At 49.0% G+C, this 22,400-nt stretch overlaps 2 protein-coding genes across 20 annotated transcripts in view; one reads left to right on the top strand and one right to left on the bottom strand.

Moving 5' to 3' along the window:
- ALPK1 (alpha kinase 1) overlaps positions 1–18,592 on the bottom strand; it is a 35,244-nt gene extending 16,652 nt beyond the window's left edge. For 4 of the 13 annotated variants that reach the window (XR_010360517.1, XR_010360516.1, XM_064416134.1 and 1 more), the window contains exons 1-7: positions 17,871–18,592; positions 16,554–17,666; positions 14,848–14,964; positions 14,113–14,216; positions 11,182–11,282; positions 6,575–6,784; positions 3,403–3,557 (exon numbers count right to left, since the gene is read on the bottom strand). Coding sequence is in view for 11 of the 13 variants with exons in the window: in XM_064416134.1 (XP_064272204.1) it covers positions 3,403–3,557; positions 6,575–6,689 (270 nt within the window). In the remaining 2 variants the exon portion in view is untranslated. Of the gene's footprint in view, positions 1–3,402; positions 3,558–6,574; positions 6,785–11,181; positions 11,326–14,112; positions 14,217–14,847; positions 14,965–16,553; positions 17,667–17,870 lie in introns of all 13 variants that reach the window. The other 9 variants (XM_064416129.1, XM_064416128.1, XM_064416124.1 and 6 more) reach the window with 9 other exon arrangements.
- A 25-nt stretch (positions 18,593–18,617) lies between these two features.
- Positions 18,618–22,054, top strand: TIFA (TRAF interacting protein with forkhead associated domain). Of its 7 annotated transcripts, none has more exons than XM_064416147.1 (4): positions 18,618–18,733; positions 18,969–19,084; positions 19,422–20,041; positions 20,390–22,054. In XM_064416147.1, exon 4 carries the CDS (start codon positions 20,876–20,878, stop codon positions 21,437–21,439), a length of 564 nt encoding a protein of 187 aa, XP_064272217.1. In that variant the 5' UTR covers positions 18,618–18,733; positions 18,969–19,084; positions 19,422–20,041; positions 20,390–20,875; the 3' UTR covers positions 21,440–22,054. The 7 variants fall into 7 exon arrangements, with proteins under 7 accessions (XP_064272217.1, XP_064272213.1, XP_064272215.1 ...); XM_064416143.1 differs by having other exon boundaries at positions 20,824–22,054; XM_064416145.1 differs by having other exon boundaries at positions 19,904–20,041; positions 20,824–22,054.
- The last annotated feature ends 346 nt before the right edge of the window (positions 22,055–22,400 follow it).

Consider the following 22,400-nt stretch of genomic DNA (forward strand, 5'->3'; position numbering starts at 1 on the left):
GCCTGCACCTCAGCTCTGACACTTGTCACTTACAAAGCCCCCGCGAGGCTGGGGTGCCGCGATTCCCGATTCCTGGCTGGAATCCATCCCTCACATCACTCTCCGCCCCACTGGGATCACCCAAGAGGAGCTCTGAGGAGGCAGGTAGCAAAAGGTCAGCCTCGACGACCGAGATCCCAGGGCTACTATTTAGGGCTGGTTAGAAGGAGGAGAAAAGGAAATCCTCAGCTTTAGCTCTTTTTTCAAAGAGTCCCTGCTCCTGAGTGCCACACACACCCCTACAGTTAGGGCACAGTCCCTTGGAATGGGCTCCCTCATGGCAATCCATCAGCACCTCATTAGCCAAGGGCTGCAGGGCCTTATTTTCCACTCCTTTCCATATTCCCGTTAAATCCCAGGAGATGCCGTGCCAGCAGGGCCAGGAGCCGAGCTCCCCCATCCACGGCCTGCACAAGGACCAGAGCAGCCCCGCTCCTGAAGGCTTTTCCTTCTGTATTCCCATTGTTCCCATCCCACGGCTGGAGGCAGGAATTACTGACAGGCATGATGAAAATGAAGTAAAGTCCCACATCATCACTATGGGTTTTCAAACGGGAAAAAACAAAAAAAAAAAAAAACCCAAACAACAAACAACCAAACAAAAAAAACCCTTAAAATATTGATGTGGCACGAACCATCCCACAAGAGATGCATGGAGTCATCCTCCAGCTGAAGCCACAGCAGGTTTTTTGGGATCAAAGCTTCCGTGGCCATGGGCATGTTGCCCTCTATTGGCTGCTCACCGAGCACTGGGCTAATTCCATCTCCTGGGAAAGCCAAGACCTGCAGGAAGGGCACCCCTGGCAGCCTCCCTTTGGGACCTGCAGCCCCATTCCGAACCCCACAGCGCAGGTGGTATTCAGAGAGGAAAAATAATCCCTCCTTCTCGATCCCTACCAGCTGTGACAATTCTGGCTTTGCTTTGCCTTGTTAAATAAATTAAAATCCCGGTGTTTCCCCGTTTTGGCTTTGGATAGAGATGCTGGCTATCACCCTTTGGGCCTCAGTGCAGCTTCCCACCACGGGGGCTGCGGGAAGGGCTTGGTTGGCTGGCTGGAACCTGTCAGGAAAACGTGGAAAACCTCGGCACATTGAGCTTGTCACTGTGGTGGCCTTCAGGTGGTGAATCCCGGCAGGAAAAAAGGACAAAAAAAACCCCTAAAATTCAAAGCAAACCCTGCACCGTCTCTGGGATGCAGAGGGGCGCTGAGCATCCCTCAGCAAAAGAGGAAGGAGAGCACTTGGAGAAGGCGGCTGTGCCTTCCCCATGATCCCACTTGTTTTTTAAAAGCTCGAGAAGGCCGAGGCAAAGCCTTGAAGCCTCAGCCTAATCCTCTTACTCCCTGCGGAGGTCCCATGGAGCTTTTGAGCCCCTCCCAGAGCGAGACATCCTCGGGAGAGCGGCGGCAGGCAGCGCTGCCCGCTGCAGCACGGCCAGTGTGTTATGGAAATGAAGCGCCTTTCATTCACGGCTCTCAAAGCGCTCCTCAAATGTAATGAATCACGGTTTATGAACTTATTCTAAGCATGGCAAATTAAAATAAACAGAGAGGGGAAAAAATTTTAAAGGGTGGGGTTTTTTTTCTTTTCTTTTTCTGAACAATAAATCGATAAAGGCTAATTTTTTTTTTTCTGTCCTTAGGGGAATTAAATTATCCTTCTGTCCCTCATGCCAAAAAAAAAAAAAAAAAAAGGAAGAAAAAAAAGTTGCTCAGACTTTTATCTTTCCTCATCACACTGTAATCACTTCTCTTCAGCCTCATTTCCCCCCCAGCTTTTTATTCAAAGAACCGAGGGAGCCTTTGCTCTGCCTTGAAATTTTATTTAAAATAAAAAAGAGGGGGGAGAAGGAATGGATGAAGGGGGAAAAAAAAAATCCCTTTTCCTGACTAATACTAATAATACAGGTCAAAATGTCAGTCTATCTACAATTAAATGGAAAACAAAAAAGGTTTTCCCTTTTTCCCATGGTACAATGGCACTGGAATATAAATTACCGATGAAGATGAAATAATACTTCAAAGCACATGGGGAAAGGCAGCACAACGTTTACAAAGTATTTTCCACCGCAGGATGAAACACTGGAGACAACGGCGACCAATGGACTTCAGGGGGTGTGGGTGAATAGCCCAAAACTAGCACGGAGGAGGATTTGAGGTCCCTATAGTCCCTGACCCCACGGTAGGCTTTGTTTAACAAGGGCAGCTGCAGTTATCAACAGATGTTTCAGCAATAAATAATTGGTATCATCCCAGAAAAGATCCATCTACCTGGGGAGAGGGCATAATGCGGCGAACACGGCCCCACCATTAGAGCCACATTAATCTCCCATCTAGCCAGGCCTCTCGGGGAGCTTGCTGCAGGTGCTTCTCCCGGGAGGGAGCTCCCAAACGCTCCCGTTACAGGGAGCCGAGCCGGGATTGTAAAGGAGGTCAACCTCTGCCATAAATTTCTGTCTGAGGCCACACACACCAAAGGGAGAGAGAAAACAAATAGCCGAGAGCAGCCACTCCCCGGGGAAACCCAGGAGCCCCGCCAGGAGCTGGGGACGCTGGGGCTGCCACTTCCCAGCCCCGCAGTGCCTTTGCTGAGCTTCCCACTGCTCCACACAGGAATCACAGCTGCTCCCAAAGAAAAGCTGCTGGCCTCACTGAGGCAGGGCTCCCCGGGGCCCGTGAGATCTCCTGGCCACCTCGGAGCTAACAACAGGCAGCAATGGGATGGGGTTGCCTTCAGACATGTACCAAAAAAGACCCCCCACAAAAGTCACAAAGCTCGTCTTCATTCCTGTCCCGGCAAAGGGATAGCCCTTAGCCCAGATATTGCATTTACCGTGGGAAAAGGGTAAATCAGGAAAATCAGAAAAGCAAAAAGTAATCCACGTTTCTTGCCACTGTCTAATCTTTAAGCTCAAACTCATCACCTTAGGGGATGGGATCCCCAAGGACCTTTGGGATTCTGCAGTTCCTTTCACAGGAGAAATCTCTCACGGGAGAAATCACATTGAATCCTTGCCTTTCCTGCCTAGGTTTTGGCCAGCTTTGGTCCTCAAAGGGATTCTGCCAGGTAATTTTACTGGAAAAAGAGCAGGTGAGGAACTGTGCAAGCCCTGCTAAAGCGAGTGACTCATGACCTACCTGAAGAGCAGAATTAAACCAAGCACAGCATTCTTGTCAAATTGGTGGGTTTAAAAAAAAAAAAACAAACAAAAAAACTACGTGAACATTTGGCATGTTAGTATTATCATAATGCCAGGGAAGAGGGAAGCATCACCTTAGTGGAAACAGAAGCAGAAGTGCCCTGTGAAACCCCCTGAGCACCTCATCAGGACATTTTACACCCCAGCTGTGTTGAACTTCATACCAGCAGGTCAGGGAGCCTGGCGCTGATCATATCTTGCAGGTTTGTTTTGTCTTCTGGGCCCAGCTCTTGTTTGTACTGCCACCTCTCCGGCACAAAGGGCCACTTCATTTCCTTTGCCTCCTCCAGCAGGCTCCTCAGCTCCTCAGGAAGCAGGGCTGAAAGGGTCAAAGAGCAGGTGAGGCTATTGCAGCAGGTTCAGCCGCAGCACTCGCCGCGCCAGCCCCTCAAAAAGGTTTCTCCCAGCTGCTTCCAAGGGCTCTCAGCCTTGTGGGGAGCTGCCCTGCCATCAGTTCCCCTTGGCTGCACTGCCCTCCAGGTAAATGGGAGCCTCCAGCCATTAAAAAGGCTTTTAGCAGGAAGTCGGGCCGGCTAGTGGCTGCCTGGGCGTGAAGAGGCAGGAGGGAACCTCTTCCCCTGTGTCCCCCCCGTCTGTCCCCTTTGCTCAGGTGACAGTGGCAGAGCCATCCTGGAAAGCCACTTCGAAGTTGGGAGATAAACCTGGACCACAGAGGGCAACCAGACAGAAATCTAAAGGGTTATAATGAGCATTAAGCACAAGCTCTTGGGCGGTTTGTCCCTCCCTGCTCCCTCTCCATACTGGTCCTAAGCCACTCCATCAGCTTTGGGTGGATCTAACTAAGGAAGCAACTGCTAGGAGCACAGAGCCCGGGATCTGGGCTTGGATCTGTCCCTTCCTTCCAGCCACAGCCCAGGTTTCATTTTCCTTGCAGCAGGGCTGATGTGGGTGTGCTGTGCTAACCACTCGGCTGGGCAGCCTCTCTGGCCAATAAAAGTGGATTAACAAAGATTATTGACCAGATGGGGTTAACGGTGATCATCAGCTGCAGATCTGGCCCCTTCTGGCCATTAATCCCCCCAAAAAAGCCCCTGACAGAGACCATCGCTGCTTTAACAAGGCAACGCAATAAATGCATTGCTACATATTTTTAAATCAATCCTTTATGCAGGGACTGTAGAAAATGAACTTCATCACAAGGATATTACATGCTAGCACTGCAGCACATTCACAGGTATGGTTTTCCTGGGAAGAAACAGGAAGTTGGACATTTAGGGCCCACCTCCAAAAAAGTCAAGTTTACAATGCTCCTGCTTTTTCCAGCCCACCTTTTCTCACTTGTTGCCATCCCAAGGAAACACGGGGTATGGAAATCTTCCTGTTACACATCCTGGCTTAAAGTAAAGCCCAATTTCCTTACCCTCCTGGTGCCTGAAGGGGCTCAGCCCTGAATGCCGTGGCAAGGTGGCCAAGTGCCAGGGTTGATGGGGAGAGGAGGTCCTGCTCCCACCCTCACGCTGGAAAATCAGCGCAGGAGCAAATCCACCTCAGCAGGGGGATATCACCTCATCAGAACGAACAAATTAGTACAAAGACTTATCTCCCATGTAGAAAGAAGGGGGACAACTGACCTGCCTGAGTCTTTTCCTAAGGAAGATCCAGCTCCAAGGACAAGAGTTTGCCCTGGTAACAGAGAGCTGTTCTCACTGCTGGCAATTTAAACTCATTACTTAACCAAGGCTGAACGGTCACGGAAGTGGACTGGGATGATTCCTGGCCTAAAACAGAAATAAAGAAGGAATCCAGACCCAACCAACACCCGTTCTGCCCCCTAAAGTGAGGCCAGTATGTGCTCCTGCTCTCCCCATCATTTTCATGGATCCGGGTCTGAGGAAGCCGGGGGGAACAAAGGCAGCCCCGGCAGGAGAGGGGGGCGAGGCAAGCCCCTCGGCCCCTGCTCCGGGAGGGTCCCCCCGAAGCCGAGAGCTGCCCTGGCCGGGCGGAGAGCCCCAGCAGTTATTAATGTCGCTGTCACCACCCCGCTGCTGGGTATTTTCCTTCCAGCTGACGGGAACACGGCGCTCGGAAAAGCCCGAGCAGCACTCGAGGCTCTGATGGCCCATTTCCTGAAGCAGTTTACCTGAAGGACCGTGTCCAATCGAGTGATTATAAGGGCACTGATTCACCTTATCTGGAACTAAACTGATTATTTCTCATACTTTGTGGCATTTAATAGGAGAAAAGGAGGGAGGAGGATGGGGTGGGTGGGGGAAGCGCTACCTGATTAGGAGTTCAAGAGCCTATTCTGCCGAGCCACAATAAAACTTAAAAGAATTTGCGACGAGGAAACAAAGTGCCCTTTGTTGGAAACAAAAGAAGAGGAGAGAAAAATCTTCCAGTATCCATAACAGAAACCTCCACGCCACCCTCCAGCGCAAACAGACTTAGGTGCTTCAGGAAAAGGCAGCTGACCTCCCAGCAAGAACAAGGATGCTCGGAAAAACATATTCCCAACGGCTCGGCGCCCCGGGACGAACAAAGGGGTTTAAGGATCACATTAACGTCGGGGCCGAGCCACTCAAGCACGGCGAAAACGAAACATGATTAACACCGGACTGGGAAGCGGGCAGTGCCGCAGATGTGGCACGCAAAGGGGAACCTCAGTGCCGCTGCAGCGGAGAAATAATAAACCCTCCCTTCGCAGCCCTGCCAAAATTGCAGCAGGTAACGCCAGCACTGAAGCAAATGTGGAATCCTTTTATTATTTATTTAGCCCTCGCTAAACGCTGCTTCCTCTCCTGGTTATTTATTCCAGCCTCTAGCTAGCATGGATTTTCCTTTCAACAGGGATATTGCAAAGGGTTGGGGTTTTTTGTTTTTTTTTTTTTTTTTTTTTTTTTTTTTCTTTCTTTCTTTCTTTTTTTTTTTTTTTTTTCCCTTGGACACCACTTATAGAGGTCACACACATTTTACAAGATAAAGATTCGGGCAATGAGCTCTTTAATATATGAGGAGAAACTGACAAACAGAGAGGGCCCTCCCCCAGCTCCTATGAAAGGAGAGGAAATATGTGCCCTTATTCAGAAGTTGCATCCTTTTTTTTCCTTTCTCTTTCTCTCTTTTTTTTTTTTTAATAACTGAAATTTATGTGCATCAGCAAACTTTTGGGCATTGTTCTTCCCAAACTAAACTGTTCCTTACAGCCTCATGTTTACTGAAGCCTAAAATTAGAACTGACAGCAATTCACTGCAACAAAGTGCACTTCTTCCCCTGCCTGCATCCCATTCACGGCCTCGAAACCCAGGCACCTCTTGACACTCACGGAGACGAGAAATAGGGCAGGGGCGCTGCCGCCTGTCCCGGGCAGAGCTCACCTTGGCAGCGCCGGTATTCCCGGTGCTCCGCCGGGGCCGGGGCCGGCGGCAGCTCGGCGTGCAGGGCTCGCTGGCACTCCTGCAGCAGCGCGGCCACGGCGCTCTGCCCCTCCATGGCCCGACCGAGGGATCCCGGGGCTGTGAGGCGATGGATTGCTCGGGAGAGGACACGGGCTCCCGGGGAAAAGGGTCCCTGGGAGGCTGAGGTACCTGGCAGACAAAGGAGGGGGGAAATGATTAACTAAAGTGTCATCGGTTATCCCAAAGGCGCAAGCAGGGGGAAAGGATGGGGGGAAACAGAAGAAAACACTTCATCAGAGGAGTGCGTGGAATCACTGCAGGCTCCCGGGCAGCATCTCTGAGGTGCCAGGAGACAGGACGGGCTGTCAGCGGAGCCCTGACACCCCGAGCAGGGAGGTGACAAAGGCCCCTCCACCCGGCAGACTCGGGCTCAGCCGGGATGGAACGGCAGAGAGGAGCCTGCTGTGTGCCCTTCCCAGACCACAGAGACATTCCCTTCCACCCTGGGATGCCATTCCATGTGTGAGTGTTCTCCTCCAGGTGCTTAGGACACTGCCAGGGGTGATGCAGGAAATCCCCACCGTTCCCATCACAGGTATGTGGCTCAGTACCTGCCAGAAAGCTCAGGCAGATTTCAAAAACTAAGCACAAGATAAATATTTTGGGCTTGGGTTTTTTCCCCCCATCGATTTGATGATGGTTTCTCTTAGAAAACTGTTTTTGCAGTCTGAAGCAATACAGCAGGAGCAGTATGAAAATATATCTAAACCTGGGAAAACACCACGGCAGTGAAGGAGGGAGTGCAAAGGACAACACACACAGGCACAGTTTGCTCTGCTGGCTGGAAACCACTCACAATTTAGCAGCTAAAATGTTTCCAGGCAGTTTTCCCCCCTTTCTGCTGTGGCTGTGGGATCTCTGGGCGCTGGAGCACCGTGCTCTCAAGGGCTCTGAGCAGGAGCAAGCTGCCAGACTGAAGAGCAGAGGGCACAAGAGAGGCACTCATGCGAAAGCAGAGAGGATCAGAGAGCTGCCGTGCAGGGGCAGGTGGAGCAGGGAGAAAGATGGGATTCAGCAGCACAGAGCCTGGAGGCAGCAGCTCCTCAGCGGGGCTCTGACTGCCTCTGCAGATGCACAAGTAAAGTAGCTGTGAAAGGGAGACCAAGGGAAAGAGCGTGAGCACATAAGAGAAGCTGGGGGCAAGTAAGAGATCAGCCAGAGGCAGAGCCATGGACAAAAGCAGAAGGAAAACCTAGAGAGTGTTGCCCATCTTTTCAGCCCCAAGTAAGAGCCACCGGGGCCACTCTCTGCAGGGTTTGAGGCAGCTGAGCATGGCTGGGTGCTGATCACATCCCTGTGGATGCACCAGGAACAGAACCCTTTTAGGGGCTCCCATCAGGAGCAGAAGGAGATGGGGCCAGGGACAGCACGGTCCAAAGTGCCCCCGGAAGATGGGGCTGAATTCCCTGCCACTGGCAAAGATGAATCCAAAAAAGGGCACAACGATGGGATTTGCTCACGGTGCAAGTCCACATCCCAGTTCACAAAGGTCCTCCCTCCCTAAGGATCTGTGAGGGACACATCTCTGAACCCAGGAATGACAGCCAGGAAGCAGAGCCCTCTGCTCCACCCTGCCAGGTCTAGACAAGCTGCTGATCCTGTTGCAGGGTATCCATCAGGGAAAAGAAAAGTGCAGTCACACTGACACACCTATGCCAGCGTGGCCTGCTCTGTTAACTGCACTGACATCTGCTAATTGATTTTATCTGATTACCCAGCCCTGTGGGAAGGAGCCTGCAGCTGTCCCAGGAGTGCCTCCCAGGTTGGGATGAAGCATCCCTGCCATCTGGCCCGGACTCCATTCCTTTGTGTAATTGATTTCTCAAAAATCTCATTTTCCAGGGAGCCCACTCCAGTGTCTCCCAAGCACACCTACACCTGCCTTGGATCTGCTGTGGACAGTAGTCCTGGGAGCCTGGAAACTGCTCAGAAGTGTGCAGAAGCACACTGGAGAAGGCCTGTGCTCAGCTGCCACCTCACAGCCTGTAAATAAATGCTCACAAGCACTACTTGCTGTGAAGGTGCACTAAAGCAAGCAAACACCGGGTTATTTCCCTTTACAAAAATTAACATGGCTCTAGGAGCATCCAAGGAACATGCTCCACTGCTCTGTGTTATGGCCCAGAGCCCCAGATCAGACCTTTAAGCCCAGCCTTGCTTGGGTCTTTGCTGCAGGCAGGAGGGCCCCGTGGCTTTGTGAGCCACACAAGCTGCCACTCTCACAAAGAGCTGCCAGGGCTTAGCAGGGAAGCTCAAATTAGTGTGGAAGAACAGCACTTGGCTTCCTTGGATTGGGAGGATTTAACTCACCAGGAAACTGCCAGGTCCCTAACGGCGATCCACGCATGTCAGCAAGCAAGGGATTTTTTCTTCAAGTACATTTTTCCAAGGAATTGAATAAACAGCAAGGACACGGAGTAATAAAATAATGATTTACAGCAGCAGCTACCCCAGAGTGCTGGGACCACAGAGAGAAGTGCAATAAACTGTACATTAGTGCTCAGAAGGTAGAGAGCCTTTTGAGACCCATCACTGGGGACAATGACTGGGATCATAAAATCAGCTTGAAATGCACCACGGAGCTCTGAAGCACATCAGCATCCTTTACACAGATGCCACTTTGCAAGTTGTGTTTTGTGACAGCTGTGGCGTTGAGTGACAGCTGGGAGGGGGAAATTACCAGGCACGCAGCTTTCCTGGGGAAACATGGGACCTGAGCCTAAAGCCCAAGAGCAGAACAGCAAAAACTTCTGGGGGCCTTTAGAAGCCTCTCAATGGTTACTAATCAGCTTTCTCAAAGTTCCCTTAAATCCCAACAAGTGGCACTTTAAGGAGATGGTTTTGAAGTGGTGAAAATTACAGCCTGACTTGCTGCAGAACTGCCCGGGCAAAAATGTTTTCTAAGCATGCACTTAAAAACGCTCTTTGGAAACACATAATAAAAACAATTTTGCATCAGATTGAAGATTTAAGCACTCCTTGGTGACAGGAAAGCTGCTTCACTGCTGTTTTGGACAAAACCAGCTTTTAAATGCTAGATGTAATCGTTAAGATACTTTAAAAAAGAAATTATGAGGAAAAAAAAACCAGTGCCATTTCTGGCTGCAGTCTGGATTAAAATAACTCCTTGCATCAAATATGATGGAAAAAAAATATTACAAAGGTCTCAGGGGATGAAAAATGCATTTCTGTGGTTCCCTCTAATTGGGGCTGGGGTTCAGAACAAGAGGGATGGAGGGAAGAATTGGGTGGGACACAGAGAAATGATCTCTTTAATAAGAAATGGGCCATACTGTGACATTTCAGAGCCCTTGGGCTAGAAGACCAAAAGATCTGTCAAGAGAAAGGAATTTTAAGTTCTGCCATGGGTGGAAGGAAGCCTGGGAGTCAATCTCGCCGGTTTAAGACTGCAATTAGCTCTGGAGGCTTTAAGAAAAAGAAGATGTAATTGCTGCATTCAAACTTCAAATGCAGCAAGGATAACAAGCAGTGGTTTCTCAGACAACATCATCTGGGAAATTTTCCACAGCATTATGGTCCTGAAACACAAATTAGAGATCGCCAGGCCTTTTCTCTCTGAAAATATATTATCCTAATTTTCATCTTATTCAGGGTACCCTCCAGCTCCAGGGAGACTAATGAAGAGGAAGCAAAGACCTGATGAGTTCCATGTGGAGACTACATTTATGGATTAATCCCAACAGGGAGCAAATAAACCTTATTCCCAGAGCTCTCAGTTGGGACTCCACACAATCAGTTGAGGAATGGATGGTTATTTATGGCTGAGGCTGTTTTGACTTTCAAATAAACATTTTAATTATTTTAAGTGTTACACTGGAACCTGGAATGGGAGCCCTGCTTTCATTGCTCTGCCTTGCTCTCCTGCCTCCTAATCCCAAACCACTCTGGTCATTATGACACCGTGCAAACGATACTGATCTTCATGCCTAAAACACTGGAAAGGCAAAATCCGTGCACCAGGCAAACTAGAGAAGAGGAAGGATGGAAAGGGAGGAGGAAAAGGGAGGAGGATAAATGAAAGGAACACTCTCAAACTACACTGAGCCCGAAGAAAATGAGGGGCCGACTCTGAAACCTTTTGCAATCAGGTTGGCACATCCTGATCCATCTTTGCACCCTGTTTTCCCCTGCCTGCTCCTACCAGCAATTTTAATAACCAAAGTGCTTCAGAGCATTTCTTTTCCAACAGCTCATTTTCAATCCAAGTACCTACGCCACTTGCACTGCAAGCTTTTCCCCCCCAGCCTAATTTGGTGTGCTGTGGCCTTTCCACTCTGAGATGAACAAAGCCACACTCACTTTCAGGGAAGCTCTTCAGGCTGTTAGAGTCCCTTGCTAAATAAAGACAAGGGGTGAAATCATGGCACAGATCTCTTGGAGTTACAGTCCCACCTTCACTCTGTATTCTGGCATTTCACCTCCCTCTGCTTTCTGTAGGTAGACTGAAAAAACGGCAAGAGGCTGTCCCTGGGAGAGCAGTGGAACATTTGGGCTGGTGTTTTTACCTGCAGCAGGTGAGGGGGAGCATGCACACCACACAGCACCCTCGGCTGCTCTCCCTCCTGTGGATCTGTGCACGAGCCTTCTGGAGCCCTTCCTGCCACTCCTGGCAAAAATAACAGGCTCAGCTTCATTTTTGGATTTGGCTGCTGGAGGGATTAAAAAAATAAAACAGGAAAAAAACCCCAAACTCATTCTCTTGATAACTTAGCAAAGGTTTCAATAACTGAGTTAATATCATTGTCTTCAGTTTCCCTGAACATTTCAGTGCCCACATGCTTGTGTTTTCCTAGAGCATTTACCTTTCCTTACAGAAAGATGGTTTTAAAAAAAATAAATAGATTTGCTAGGGGCTTTATTCAGTTAGTTAGCTAGTTTACTTCTCTGGATTAAAGATTAGATGTTTTCTTTTAGTAAAGCTGGCTACCCCAACTGGCTGTATTAAAATAAGGAAGAATCTTAATCAAAAAGCCTCTCCTAAGGCAAGCTTTCTTGTTAATATGCACCAACATGAAAGGGTTTCTTTTCATCCTATACAACTACAGTGTGTGTAAATTGCAGGGGGCTCATTGGCATAAATCTTGGCTGTGACCTCTGAGGTAAACTGGATTTACATTACTTTCTGACAAGAATTAAATGAAGGCCTTGTGGATATATGAACAGCCTTCTAGACTGCAACAGATGGGCATGAATGTGCTCCCTAGGCAAACTATCAGTGACATCTGTGTCCTCCAAATTCTGGTGGTCTCAGCCAATTAGCAGGCAAAAGGGGAGAAAAAAAAAAAAAGGAAAAAAAGAAGCCTGCCCCTGCACAGCTTCCCCAGGCAGAGCCGAAGCAGAAGTGCTTCTGTTTGGAAATGGGATCAGGAACAGCCTCCGGCAGCAAGGAGGAGCTTTGCTGGCTGCTGGGATGCAGAGGTAACACTGCAGAAAAAGCTGAAGAAATTGGGTAGAAGAGATATTAATATTAACACAGGGCAGAGCCCAGCCCCACCTAAGGCTGTGTGGGGCTGGGATCATGGGCTGCCATTGTGGATTTGCACTGCTGCAGCCAGGGCTGCAGATTTGTGGATCCTAAAGCAGAGGAGGGGTGAAAGTGAAGCCCAGTGCCTGCCACAGCTAAGGCAGGAAAAGCCCCACTCCTGATCCATATTTGAACCCCCACCACGGCCCCCTCTCCCTGCAGAGAGCTGGAAGGGACCCACAAGGGTTCCCAAATCCTCTCCAAAGGGGATTCCCAACCCCTCCTCGGGTGGATGGGCTCGGGGGAGCCACATACTCAACAGCCACTGCACCTGCCTGCTCCAGAGCTCAGAGCTCTGTGGAAGAGCATTTCAGCTACAAAAAAAAACACCTTGGGGAAGAAAACCTTTCCAGTTTTGTTTGTCAGAATGAGGTTTGGGATTCCTTGGTGCAGCACGGCCACAGGACAGAGCCAAAGGCACACAGCAACTGCTCACCACACTGGCCAGAGGGGCACCAGGGAGTCAAAACCCATCTCCAGCCTAGAGCAGAGCCATGGTGTCAGGCCAGCTGGAGCACAGGAATGCCCCAGCTCATTCCCTGCCTCCCAGTTTAATGGAGCTGCCATGGCAGGAGCAGGCAGGACCTCTGGCTAGGAGCAGGGCATGGAACAAAAGCACCTGTTGTTTTACCCTGGTCATGACTTTTCAGAGAGGCCACTTGGGTGCTTTTCCCCCTCATCACTGCTGTCCCAAGTACTACTAGGGGATGTAGGGAAAAAAAAAAAAAAAGAAGGAATAATTGAGGGGCAGATCAATAAATTTAAAAGTTCTGAAAAAAAGGAAAAGAGAAAAAGGCATAATGAATTTGGTACAGCACATATTTTTAGATCAAAGATGCCTTTGAAGTGACAAACCCTTAATCCATAAACTACTGAAGCACTTCCTTTCTCTCCCAAACTACTTGTTGTCAAATAAAATGGAAGTTAAGGAAATTATCTTTATCTGAAAATGGCCAAAAGAAGCCATCACCTAATGACAGCCTTGTCAAAATGACAATTGGGGAAATTGTTAGGAAGGGGAGGCCTGACGACTGGAGGAATAAGCTGGCTGTTTGCTCTAATCTGGTCAGGCAGGCCCCACACAATTCCAGTCAGCTTGCTGTGTGAAACAGCTAAGTCTTTGTCAGCCCAGGCAGGGGCTGGAAAGACTTCTCTTTCATGAATATGTATCACCACCCTCCACGGCTACAGGAAAAAAACCAAACCTAAACCTTCCAAACAGCAAAATAAAATAAAATGGAAAAAAAAAACCAAAACCCCAACAAATCCCAGAACTACAAAATCCTGAGATATGGAGCCACACAGATGGAAAAAGAGAGTAAGGAATGAAAGTGCACGTTTTGGAAGTGCAGCCAGAAGGAGCCTCTTCCCAAAGGCTTTCTTTGCACTTTTATGCCCCAGCAGGCTGAGATGAGGCACTTCAAGTGCACAAAGGCAGAAGGGCCCATCGGGGTATTTAATATCCATCACTTTGTGGTTTAGATCTGGCCTTGGTGGCACCAAACCCCACAGATACACACGGAGCTCACAGGAATTCCTTGTGCCAGGAGGGAATCACCCCCAGAAGGTCTGAACACTGCCAAGGGCAGGCACAGAGGCAGCTTTGGATCAGGGGCAGAAATTCCCTGTGAGGCCTCAAATTTCATCCCACTGAAATGGTTTTCTGAGAGATGTCCATGACATCTGTAAATGAAACCCTTCACAACACGTGGAACTGAAACTGGTGAGACTCCTGTAATCCCAAAAATGGTGCTTAAAGCAATGGATGGGCAGATGGGAAAAGAACACAGGATCAAACAGAGCCCATCCCTGCTGCAGAAAACCCAAATGAAGATATTTTAAGCTGTGGTGGGTTTTGTCTCTGTTGGAGAACTACAGCATCATCAAAGCACAACAATGTCTGAAAAGTTACCTTCAAGTGCTTGCTGCCATCTTTTTACCTTTGCTTGTAAAACTGCAAGCCAGATCTTGATTTATTACCGAGAGCTTGTGGTGATATCATAAACTTCAGTTTTTCTGGAAATAACGAGCAGAATATGCAAGTTTGGCTCCCAGCAGAGATATCAAGACACAGCACTCATTTTGAGGTTCCCAATATTATGCAATGTTTGCTGTAGACATTTCCATTCCATTAGCATATTCTACTTTACACGAAATCCAGCAATGAATGCTGTCCCTGATCTGAGGCTAATCCTCTTTAAAGAGCTACAGGCTATATTACATGTGGCCACAGCCACGGTTCTGCCAGGGCTGGATCACTTTGAAGCCTATTGAACAGTGTTCCCTTGTGAGGCCATACACAGAGCCACAAAGGGATGCTCCCTGTGCTCTGAAATCCTGCTGGTTCCTCCTCCAGGAGTTCCTCTCAGGGACAGAGCAGAGTGCCAGGCAAGGGGCTGCGGACAAGGAAGAGACACCCGGCTGCCTTCACCACCCCTCAGTGCCAATTTATGTGCCCACAGTAATAAAAATCCTTTTTTTCCTAAACCTCAACAGCAGCTGCCCCGAGGGAGGGCTTCCAGAACAATCAAAGGTGAAGGAGAGCCAGACACCTGCTTCCCTGAGTAGGAAACAAGCTGTTTGAGTAGTTTGGGAGGCAGACATATCTGTCTTGGAAGGGAAAAGAGAGAGATGGTCATGGATGTACCTGTGAGGCTGCATTGCTCCCAGCTGGGTGCCCCTGAGTGCTGTAAACTGAGATAATGGAAGTGTGTTTTTATTGCCACACAGTGTGGAATCTCCAACACCTTCACATCTATACAAACTTAAAGGGAAAAAAAAATTCAAAACGACAAAAAGGTCACTATATTCTCTGGTCCTGCTACATATCAGCAAAATACAGCTTATATTATCCTTAATTGTTCAAAATTGCTTTCTTTGTTCAATGAAGGGAACTGGACTCTGCTCAGCCTTCACTGTGCACATAAAATTTTCTGTCTGAATGGTGTTAAACCAGACAAGGAGAGTGGATTCAGCCTCCAGAGTAAAATGTGGGGACTGGTGAAGGCAATGTTCAACCTCCTCACTATCAAAATAGCCACAACATTTATTTTTTCCTTTGCAGTGGAGGGATAAAGGGTCTAGAGAAAAAACAAACACAAGGTGGAGGGAGCAGCAGAGGGAATAGGAAAAATAACCAGAAGGATGGTGAGAGGGAAGAACAGCAGCGAGCAGGAGGGAAAGGAAAATGGAAGAGAAACTGAGAGGGAAGAGAAAGGGAGAAGCCAGACAGGCTCTAAAGGAGGACCAAGGGCAGATCATGATGTAGAACGAAAACGAGAACTTGGAAAGTGACACAAACAAAGTTCATCTTGTCAAGAGCACTTTTCAGCAGTCAAGGTGAATATTCCTCATCAGTTTACTCAGGTCAGATGATAAGAAAGGAGGAAGAGCTCTTTTTCCTGAGTAAACAAGGATCAAAGAAGGAAATAAACAGAGGGGATTTTGCCCTCTCTTCCTCCTTTGGAAGATCTCCTCTCTGCTTATGGAGTGGAGCTGCTCTTGGCACTGGGAGCTAAAACTTCAGGGAACACACATCCTCTCCTCTCTCTCACACTGACATCCAGTGGCATACAGTGGGATATCTCTGGAGCACACCTGCCTTTGAGAAGGGCCTGTCTCTTTTCTCTTTGAACATGAGGCCCTCGGCTGCTGTACAGTAACAAGAACTCATTGCAGAGCCTCACTACAGGTTGTTGCACACTCCATTAGGCCTTTCCCAACTCCTGGAAGTTACCACTGCCAGTACTACCACTACCTTACAAGCACCTCGACAACTCTTGCACTACCAAAATTAAATGTATGACTAAAAACGAAAAATAAAGAAAAAGGAAAGAAACCCCACTGACAATCCAACAGCTAATAAGCACAAAACATAAAAATCCCCCAAAACAAAGCTTGCCTTCCCTTGTCTGGTCACACATTGCCATCTACTGGCTCCCACTCCTGTGCTCCGAGTGCCTGGGTGGTTTGGAATGAGAAAAGGGCTGTGAGCAGCCTGGGGTTGATGGCCCTAAATCCGTCGGCTCTCACTCAGCTGCCCCTCGGTGACTCGGCAGGTCCCTGAGGGACAGGTTCAGGTCCCCCCTGTGCCCAGGCTCGTGTGACAGGTGACAGGACACAGTGAGGCATTAACACCAGGCCAAGCCAGCAAACAGGGCTCATGTGCCTCGGGAGAGGGCTGGAGGGGACAACCACCCACCTACTGCCCCCTTCTTGGGCTTTCTGAGCTCACAGAACCACGGGAGTTACACTCACACGCAACACGCACAGCTGTTGTCACCCTTTACACCCGAACCCACCCAAATGCCAGCACCACATCGACAGTTTTGATAACCAGGTGCAAAATCTGACCTTAGGAGAGAGGGACGGGACTGTGGAAGTCTCAGCACGGCAGAAATCAGGCCAGGCTCCCTGCTGATTCAGCAGGGCGAGGATACTTCCATCGTGTACATTTAAATGGCAGAGACAAGGAGAAAGTTTCAGACTGGTCTGGAAAGGCTTTTATGCCATAACAGAGACAGAACTATAAAGGGCATTTTTCCCAAGTGTCCGAGAAATGTCATCACAGCATTCCCAACTCATAAGCACTCCCACAGACGATTAAAAGACTACACTTCTATAACTCTTCTGACCTACCACGAACAAGCCAGAAAGAGAAAGAAACACATTTCCCCTCACTGACTCCTGTTTCCTAAGCCAATTAGGATTGACAGCAACATAAAAGTTCCTGGTATTTTTCAATTTCCCACATTCACCTATGGATTTGGCTCTGGAATTAGAGGAATCACTTCTCAGAAGAACAATGCACCGTCACAGCCACAGCAAAACCACCTCAATCTTCCAGCCTGAAAACCACTAAATTAGCCCAAACACACTTATCTGCAGTTTCACTTTCGACCGAAGAAATTTCAAGCAAAAGAAGAAGTCATTGTAACACTGGAATATACAGAACAGAAGAATTTCAGCAGGAAGATCACCCATAAACCCCACAGGCACAGAGCGCCTGCATATTTTTTTTTCCCTCATAAAGGGCAAACCTGGAGCTGTTTTCCTGAAGCTGGCAGCGTTTCAACTGACTAGAAACTTATTGAAGAGAGAAGCTGTAAATCCAGTTCCTGCCCTCCCCTGCACAAAATCACACAGAGCTGTACTTAAACCATAAAACAATAAAGGAATATGAAGCTAATTCGAAGTTACACAATCCTAGGGAAAAAAAGGGAAAGGTCCTTACGTACCTCAACAGACACAAGAATCAAAATAATCCCGTCAGAAAAGTTGTCTGATGACCTGGGACTCGGCTGTTTTCCGGAAAACAAAGGGCTGGCAGGAATTATAACCATCAACAGATGCAATAAACAGCAGGGTTGCGCAATTCTGGCTTTTCCAGAAGGCCACAAAGTGTTTCATTTTTCTTGTGTGTGAGCACACAGGCCCAGCCCTGCCTGCTGTAAAAAATGCCTTCACCTGTGGGAGAAAGTTGGAACAATCTGTTTTCCTTCTCTGCTTTTCAGCACAACTGCCTGCAGGACGCAGTTTAATCCCTTTTTTCTCCCTTTTTTTCCCAATGTCAGGGAGAAGAGCCCATGGAACAGCCCTATTAGGCTGCATGCAGATAAAAGTTATTTCACAAGAACTACAAGGGAACTTATCAACCCACAAGTCACTGACCTGTTTGCTGAAGATATAAAAAGAGCCCACAAGTGAAAAACAGTTTGGATGAAGCAAGGCAGGATTTGACGGCCCATGGCAAAGCAACGAAGCCCTCAGTGCTCGCTCGCTGTGTTGGCACAGGGAAGGGAGGACGCGGAACGTTTGGGATCTGGATGGAAAAGGAACGCGTTTGCTTCGCCACTTGTCCTGGGCTGGGGGGTAACACAGGGGAATATGAAAAACCAAGCATAAAGAAGAACCCACGGCTGTCTCAGGATCTGTAAAGGGAAAAGAAAAAGAAAGAGAAGTGAGGAAAAGTTTTCAGATCGGTTCAGACCATGGGCCAGGGGAACATGAGGCTGTTTGCCAAAGGAGGCGCAATCAACCGCAACTGCGGTTGCTTAAAGCAAACAACCAAACATTTTAAAACAATCAATTTAAGAACAACATCAGGTCAACTGCTATGCTTATAAAACGCTTCCCAAAGCGTTTTACTCCTCTAAGCGTTCATTTGGGGGGTAAACCCGGAATTATTTTGTCTGACAGCTGAGCCCGTGGACTTGTGATCCCTGACACGGCTCTGAACACATGTTCAGATGGCCCCGGACAGACCTGTGGCTATTCCTTTAGAGTTATCACTGTAGTAAATAATTTAACTCTTATTTTCTTTTTTTTTCCCCCCCCCTTTATTTTTAAAGACGCTCTATTTCCGGCCCCGCGGTGCCCTCAGCGCTTCCCGCCCATCGCCGCCCATCCCAGCTCCTCCCGCCTCCCGCTCCAGCTCCTCCCGCCTCAGCGCTTCCCGCCGGCCCCCTCAGGAGTTGCCGGGAATCAGGAGCCGCCGCAGCCCTCGGCGGCCGCCGGAGCCCCGCTCCCGGCAGGTGAGGAGGCGGCCGGGCCGGGCGGACGTGAGGGGAAGAGGGGGCGGGATAGATCGGCGGGCAGACCGGGATGTCGCCGGGCGGCTCCCATGGGGTCGGTCCGGGAAGTCCCGGGCTGGCCGTGCTGAGGGGTGGGGAGGTGGCACCGAGCCTGCCCCGGGAGCCCGTATCCTTAGGGCTTCCCGCTGTTCTGCTGCCTCTGGGCGTGGGGGTGATGACACTCGCTGTCCCCTAGGAGAGGATGATGAGGTGAGGCCACGGCGGAGGTGCGGACAACAGCGGCGCAGTGGCTGCCTTGGAGCTGAGGGAGAAGTCCACAGAAAGTTTGTTCCTCCTGGCCAATGCACTCTAGTAAGTAAAAACTCCTTTAGCATTTACGTGAAGCAGTGTTCAGTATGCTCGCCCTCAGTGAGCCTTTGAGGCGGGACTGGGCAGCCGTGAGGGGATCGCGGGTCTGGAGCGGGGTCTGTGGGAGCTGCCGAGAGCCAGGCTCATCAGGGGGTGCTGCCGAAGCAATGGGTGGCTGTTCTTTTTAAATTTAATTTATGTAGCCGTCTATAAAATTCAGTAATTCGCATCAAAGTCGTGAGGCACAGAAGTGTCTCTGTGGGCTGAGCTGCAAACACAATGAAAGCGCTCAGTGGTTTTTTCCCTTCACTAAAGATGTCCTCATGTAATATCCCCTTAGTGGTGCAAGACAAGGAAGGGACACGGGGACAGTCCCTCCTGGCCCACTGAGCTGCTTCCAGCGTCCCAGAGAGGGCTGGGGAATCTACAAGGAGGAGGGACCGATAATGGAGCCACCACAGCTTGTGGCTCACAGATGGCAGAGGAGCAACCTGCTATCAGGGCGTCTGTCTGTGTTCCTGCCAAAAGCACAGATGATATTTCCTAGCTTGTTTTAAAGGGAGCCCTGCTGGAAGTTCTGTGTTTCACTCATCTTCTGTGCTGTTGCAGCCTGCTTCAGTAACCAAGCTGAGGCTGCTGAGCTACTGTGTCAGAACTGTGGCTGGTTGTGTGTTAAAGGTGCAAAGGAAGCAGTTTTGAGGTTTCACAGAGAAAACGATGCACCGATACACCACCACGCACTCTGTTTGGTGTTTGTGTGCAGTGTGTAAAAACCACAAGTCAACTCCATCATCACACAACACAATCATCACTTCATTGCAGTGGTGATTCAGCTGCTCATAAAGCTCTGAATGGAGCTGGTGAGCTCCAGAGCTGTGTGAGACAAGCTTACTGCAACCTGCGTGTGGAAACATCTGCACTGTGTGATACCAGTTAAATGGCTGCTCACATGTTTCTCTGGTGAGTAACTGGGAACTCATTTGCTGGTTTCTGCTTTCAAATAGCAAGACTTTCCTTTTCAAGGCTCAGTTTTAGTGCGGGAGGACACTGGCCTTGCACTTAGAGAACCAGATGGCAGTCTTTCCTGAGCTGTCTCGGGTTTTCTTAGGATGCACTGCAGTCGCTCAGGCTTTGGAGCAGAATTTGTTTCATAAGTATGTGGTCTCTGTGAAGAACTTTAAAAAACAGCACAAAACTACCAAACCCAAGAAAAGTAATTTCTTTTGGCACTTCTGCAGCAGCGGAGAGTTGGGATTTTCCAGCAGACAATGGGGAAATAGCTAGAGGTGGTGACAATTCCTCTTTTAGGTCTCGTGGACGGCCCAACTTTCTACATTCACTTTTCATGCTGTCCCAGCAGTCACTTTCTAAACACTTTTTCCGTGCAAGAGGTCAGTTTGGACAGCCCAAGGAATGCTTTATAGATATTTGATTTACCACTGCCTGCAGACAGAGTGTTGGCAAAGATCTCTTGATACCCGAGAGCAAAGCACCCAGGCCCAGCCAGTACTGCCTCACGCCGTTTTAAGTCTATCCAGCAAATCTTACTGCTAAATGACATATTTCCTGCAAAGATAAATCTGCCTGTGAGACCCTCACGAAGAGCTTGCTGGCAGCAGCGGTGAGTCGTGGCTGCTGAGCTCCCACTGCTGTGCTCCCGGGTGCCTGGAAGTGCTGTGCAGTCAGTGGAGCACAGGAGACCTTTCGGCGTCGCTCCAAAACCGATCCGTTGCGTTCCGCAGCCGCTCCGTGCCGTCATCTTGCCGTCCCCTGGTCCCGAGGGCTCCTCTCGTCATGAGCTCCTTCGAGGAGGCCGAAACAGAGGAGACAGTGACGTGCCTGCACCTGACCTTCTACCACCCTGGCCAGGCCGAGAGGATGGTGTTCCGCTGCCTGGATTTCTGCCGGCGCCAGCGCGTCCGGGCGGACGACACGGCCAGGTTCGGCCGCGACTCCAGCCTCTGCCACTACAGCCTGGTGGACACGCGCGTCTCCCGCCTCCAGTTCTCCCTGCAGTTCTACAGGAAGCTCCACACCTCCGAGTACAGCTTCGAGATCAAGAACTTGAGCAAGAAAACGAAGCTGACCGTCAACCAGACGGAGCTGGGCTACCTGAACAAAATCGACCTGCCCTGGAAGTGCATCATCTGCTTCGGGGACTACCAGATCCTGGCAGAGATTCAAGAAGGGGAGGCCGTGGATTATTTTGAGACTCACTTGCACTTGGCTGAAGCACCCATCTTGCAGGAAAGGTGCCTGCCATCCCTGCAGCCTATCCCCGAGAACGGCATTACTCCTTCCTTTCCTCTTTGCCAAGGCAAAAGCCCGACAGAGATTGACGAGAACGAGCTGTACTAGCAGGGAGAAGGAGGCTGGATCAGCTTTTGTAGCTCCAACAGACACGGCCCTCACCTCAGCCCGGTGTTCTTGGCTGTGCACACCAGTCTTCTTTGCTTGGTGTTTCCAGCACAGACGTTCCAGAGCACTGCTCCACAGGAATGGATTCTTGCCACTGCCTTCACAGAGGGCTCTCTGATGCCCAGAAAGGTGTGGGAGATGAGGGGTCACTCAAATCCATGGAATCCCAGAACTGTGGCCACGTGCCTTGGAGGGGTATTTAACAGGCATTAATACAGCAGGGGTTTTGGTCCCAGCCCAGGGGTGACACAATGTCTTGTTGCATATTTTACTTCGTGCTCTCTTTTGCACACCAAATTCCAAACAGTATTTTTTTTGTGAGCCTAGGTTGTAACTTCACAGATTTTGCAACTTGGAAACACTTTGTCCTTTTAAATTTATGTTTTCATTAGCTTCAAAGCAAGGTTTCTGTTTTATTTTTACTTATTTAATTAACTTTTTTTTTTTTCTGCAAGTTAACTACTTTTGCTTGTGATGTAGACAAACATGTAGCATCAATGATCATGGTCTATAAAAATACACATTAATTTTGCAATAAATACATTTTGTTCCCTAGTAAGGGTTTGCTCTATTTTGTAGCTGCACTCTAAAATAATTTGTGGAGAATAAAATTATTTCCAGGACCATCAAGATAAGAGACTGTCACTGGCACTATTCCAGGCTTTCCAAAAATGCCATTGCTCTAAGGTAAGAATTTACTTAATTACTTTCAGGAAGTTTTCTACCTCCCCTCCTCTACCCAAACCTCTCTAATAATTTTCCCGTCTTTTAAGTATTTCTCAGGTTGTTTCAGTCTAGTTTTGCTTTGTCAGGGCCTCAGCTTTTCATTGGCATTTGGCTTTTTTATTTTGTCAAGTATTTTATCTCGCTTGAAAGACACACTGGGGAAGAATAGGAGTTA

The sequence above is a fragment of the Passer domesticus genome, chromosome 4, assembly GCF_036417665.1.
Source record: "Passer domesticus isolate bPasDom1 chromosome 4, bPasDom1.hap1, whole genome shotgun sequence".
NCBI classification, from domain to species: Eukaryota; Metazoa; Chordata; class Aves; order Passeriformes; family Passeridae; genus Passer; species Passer domesticus.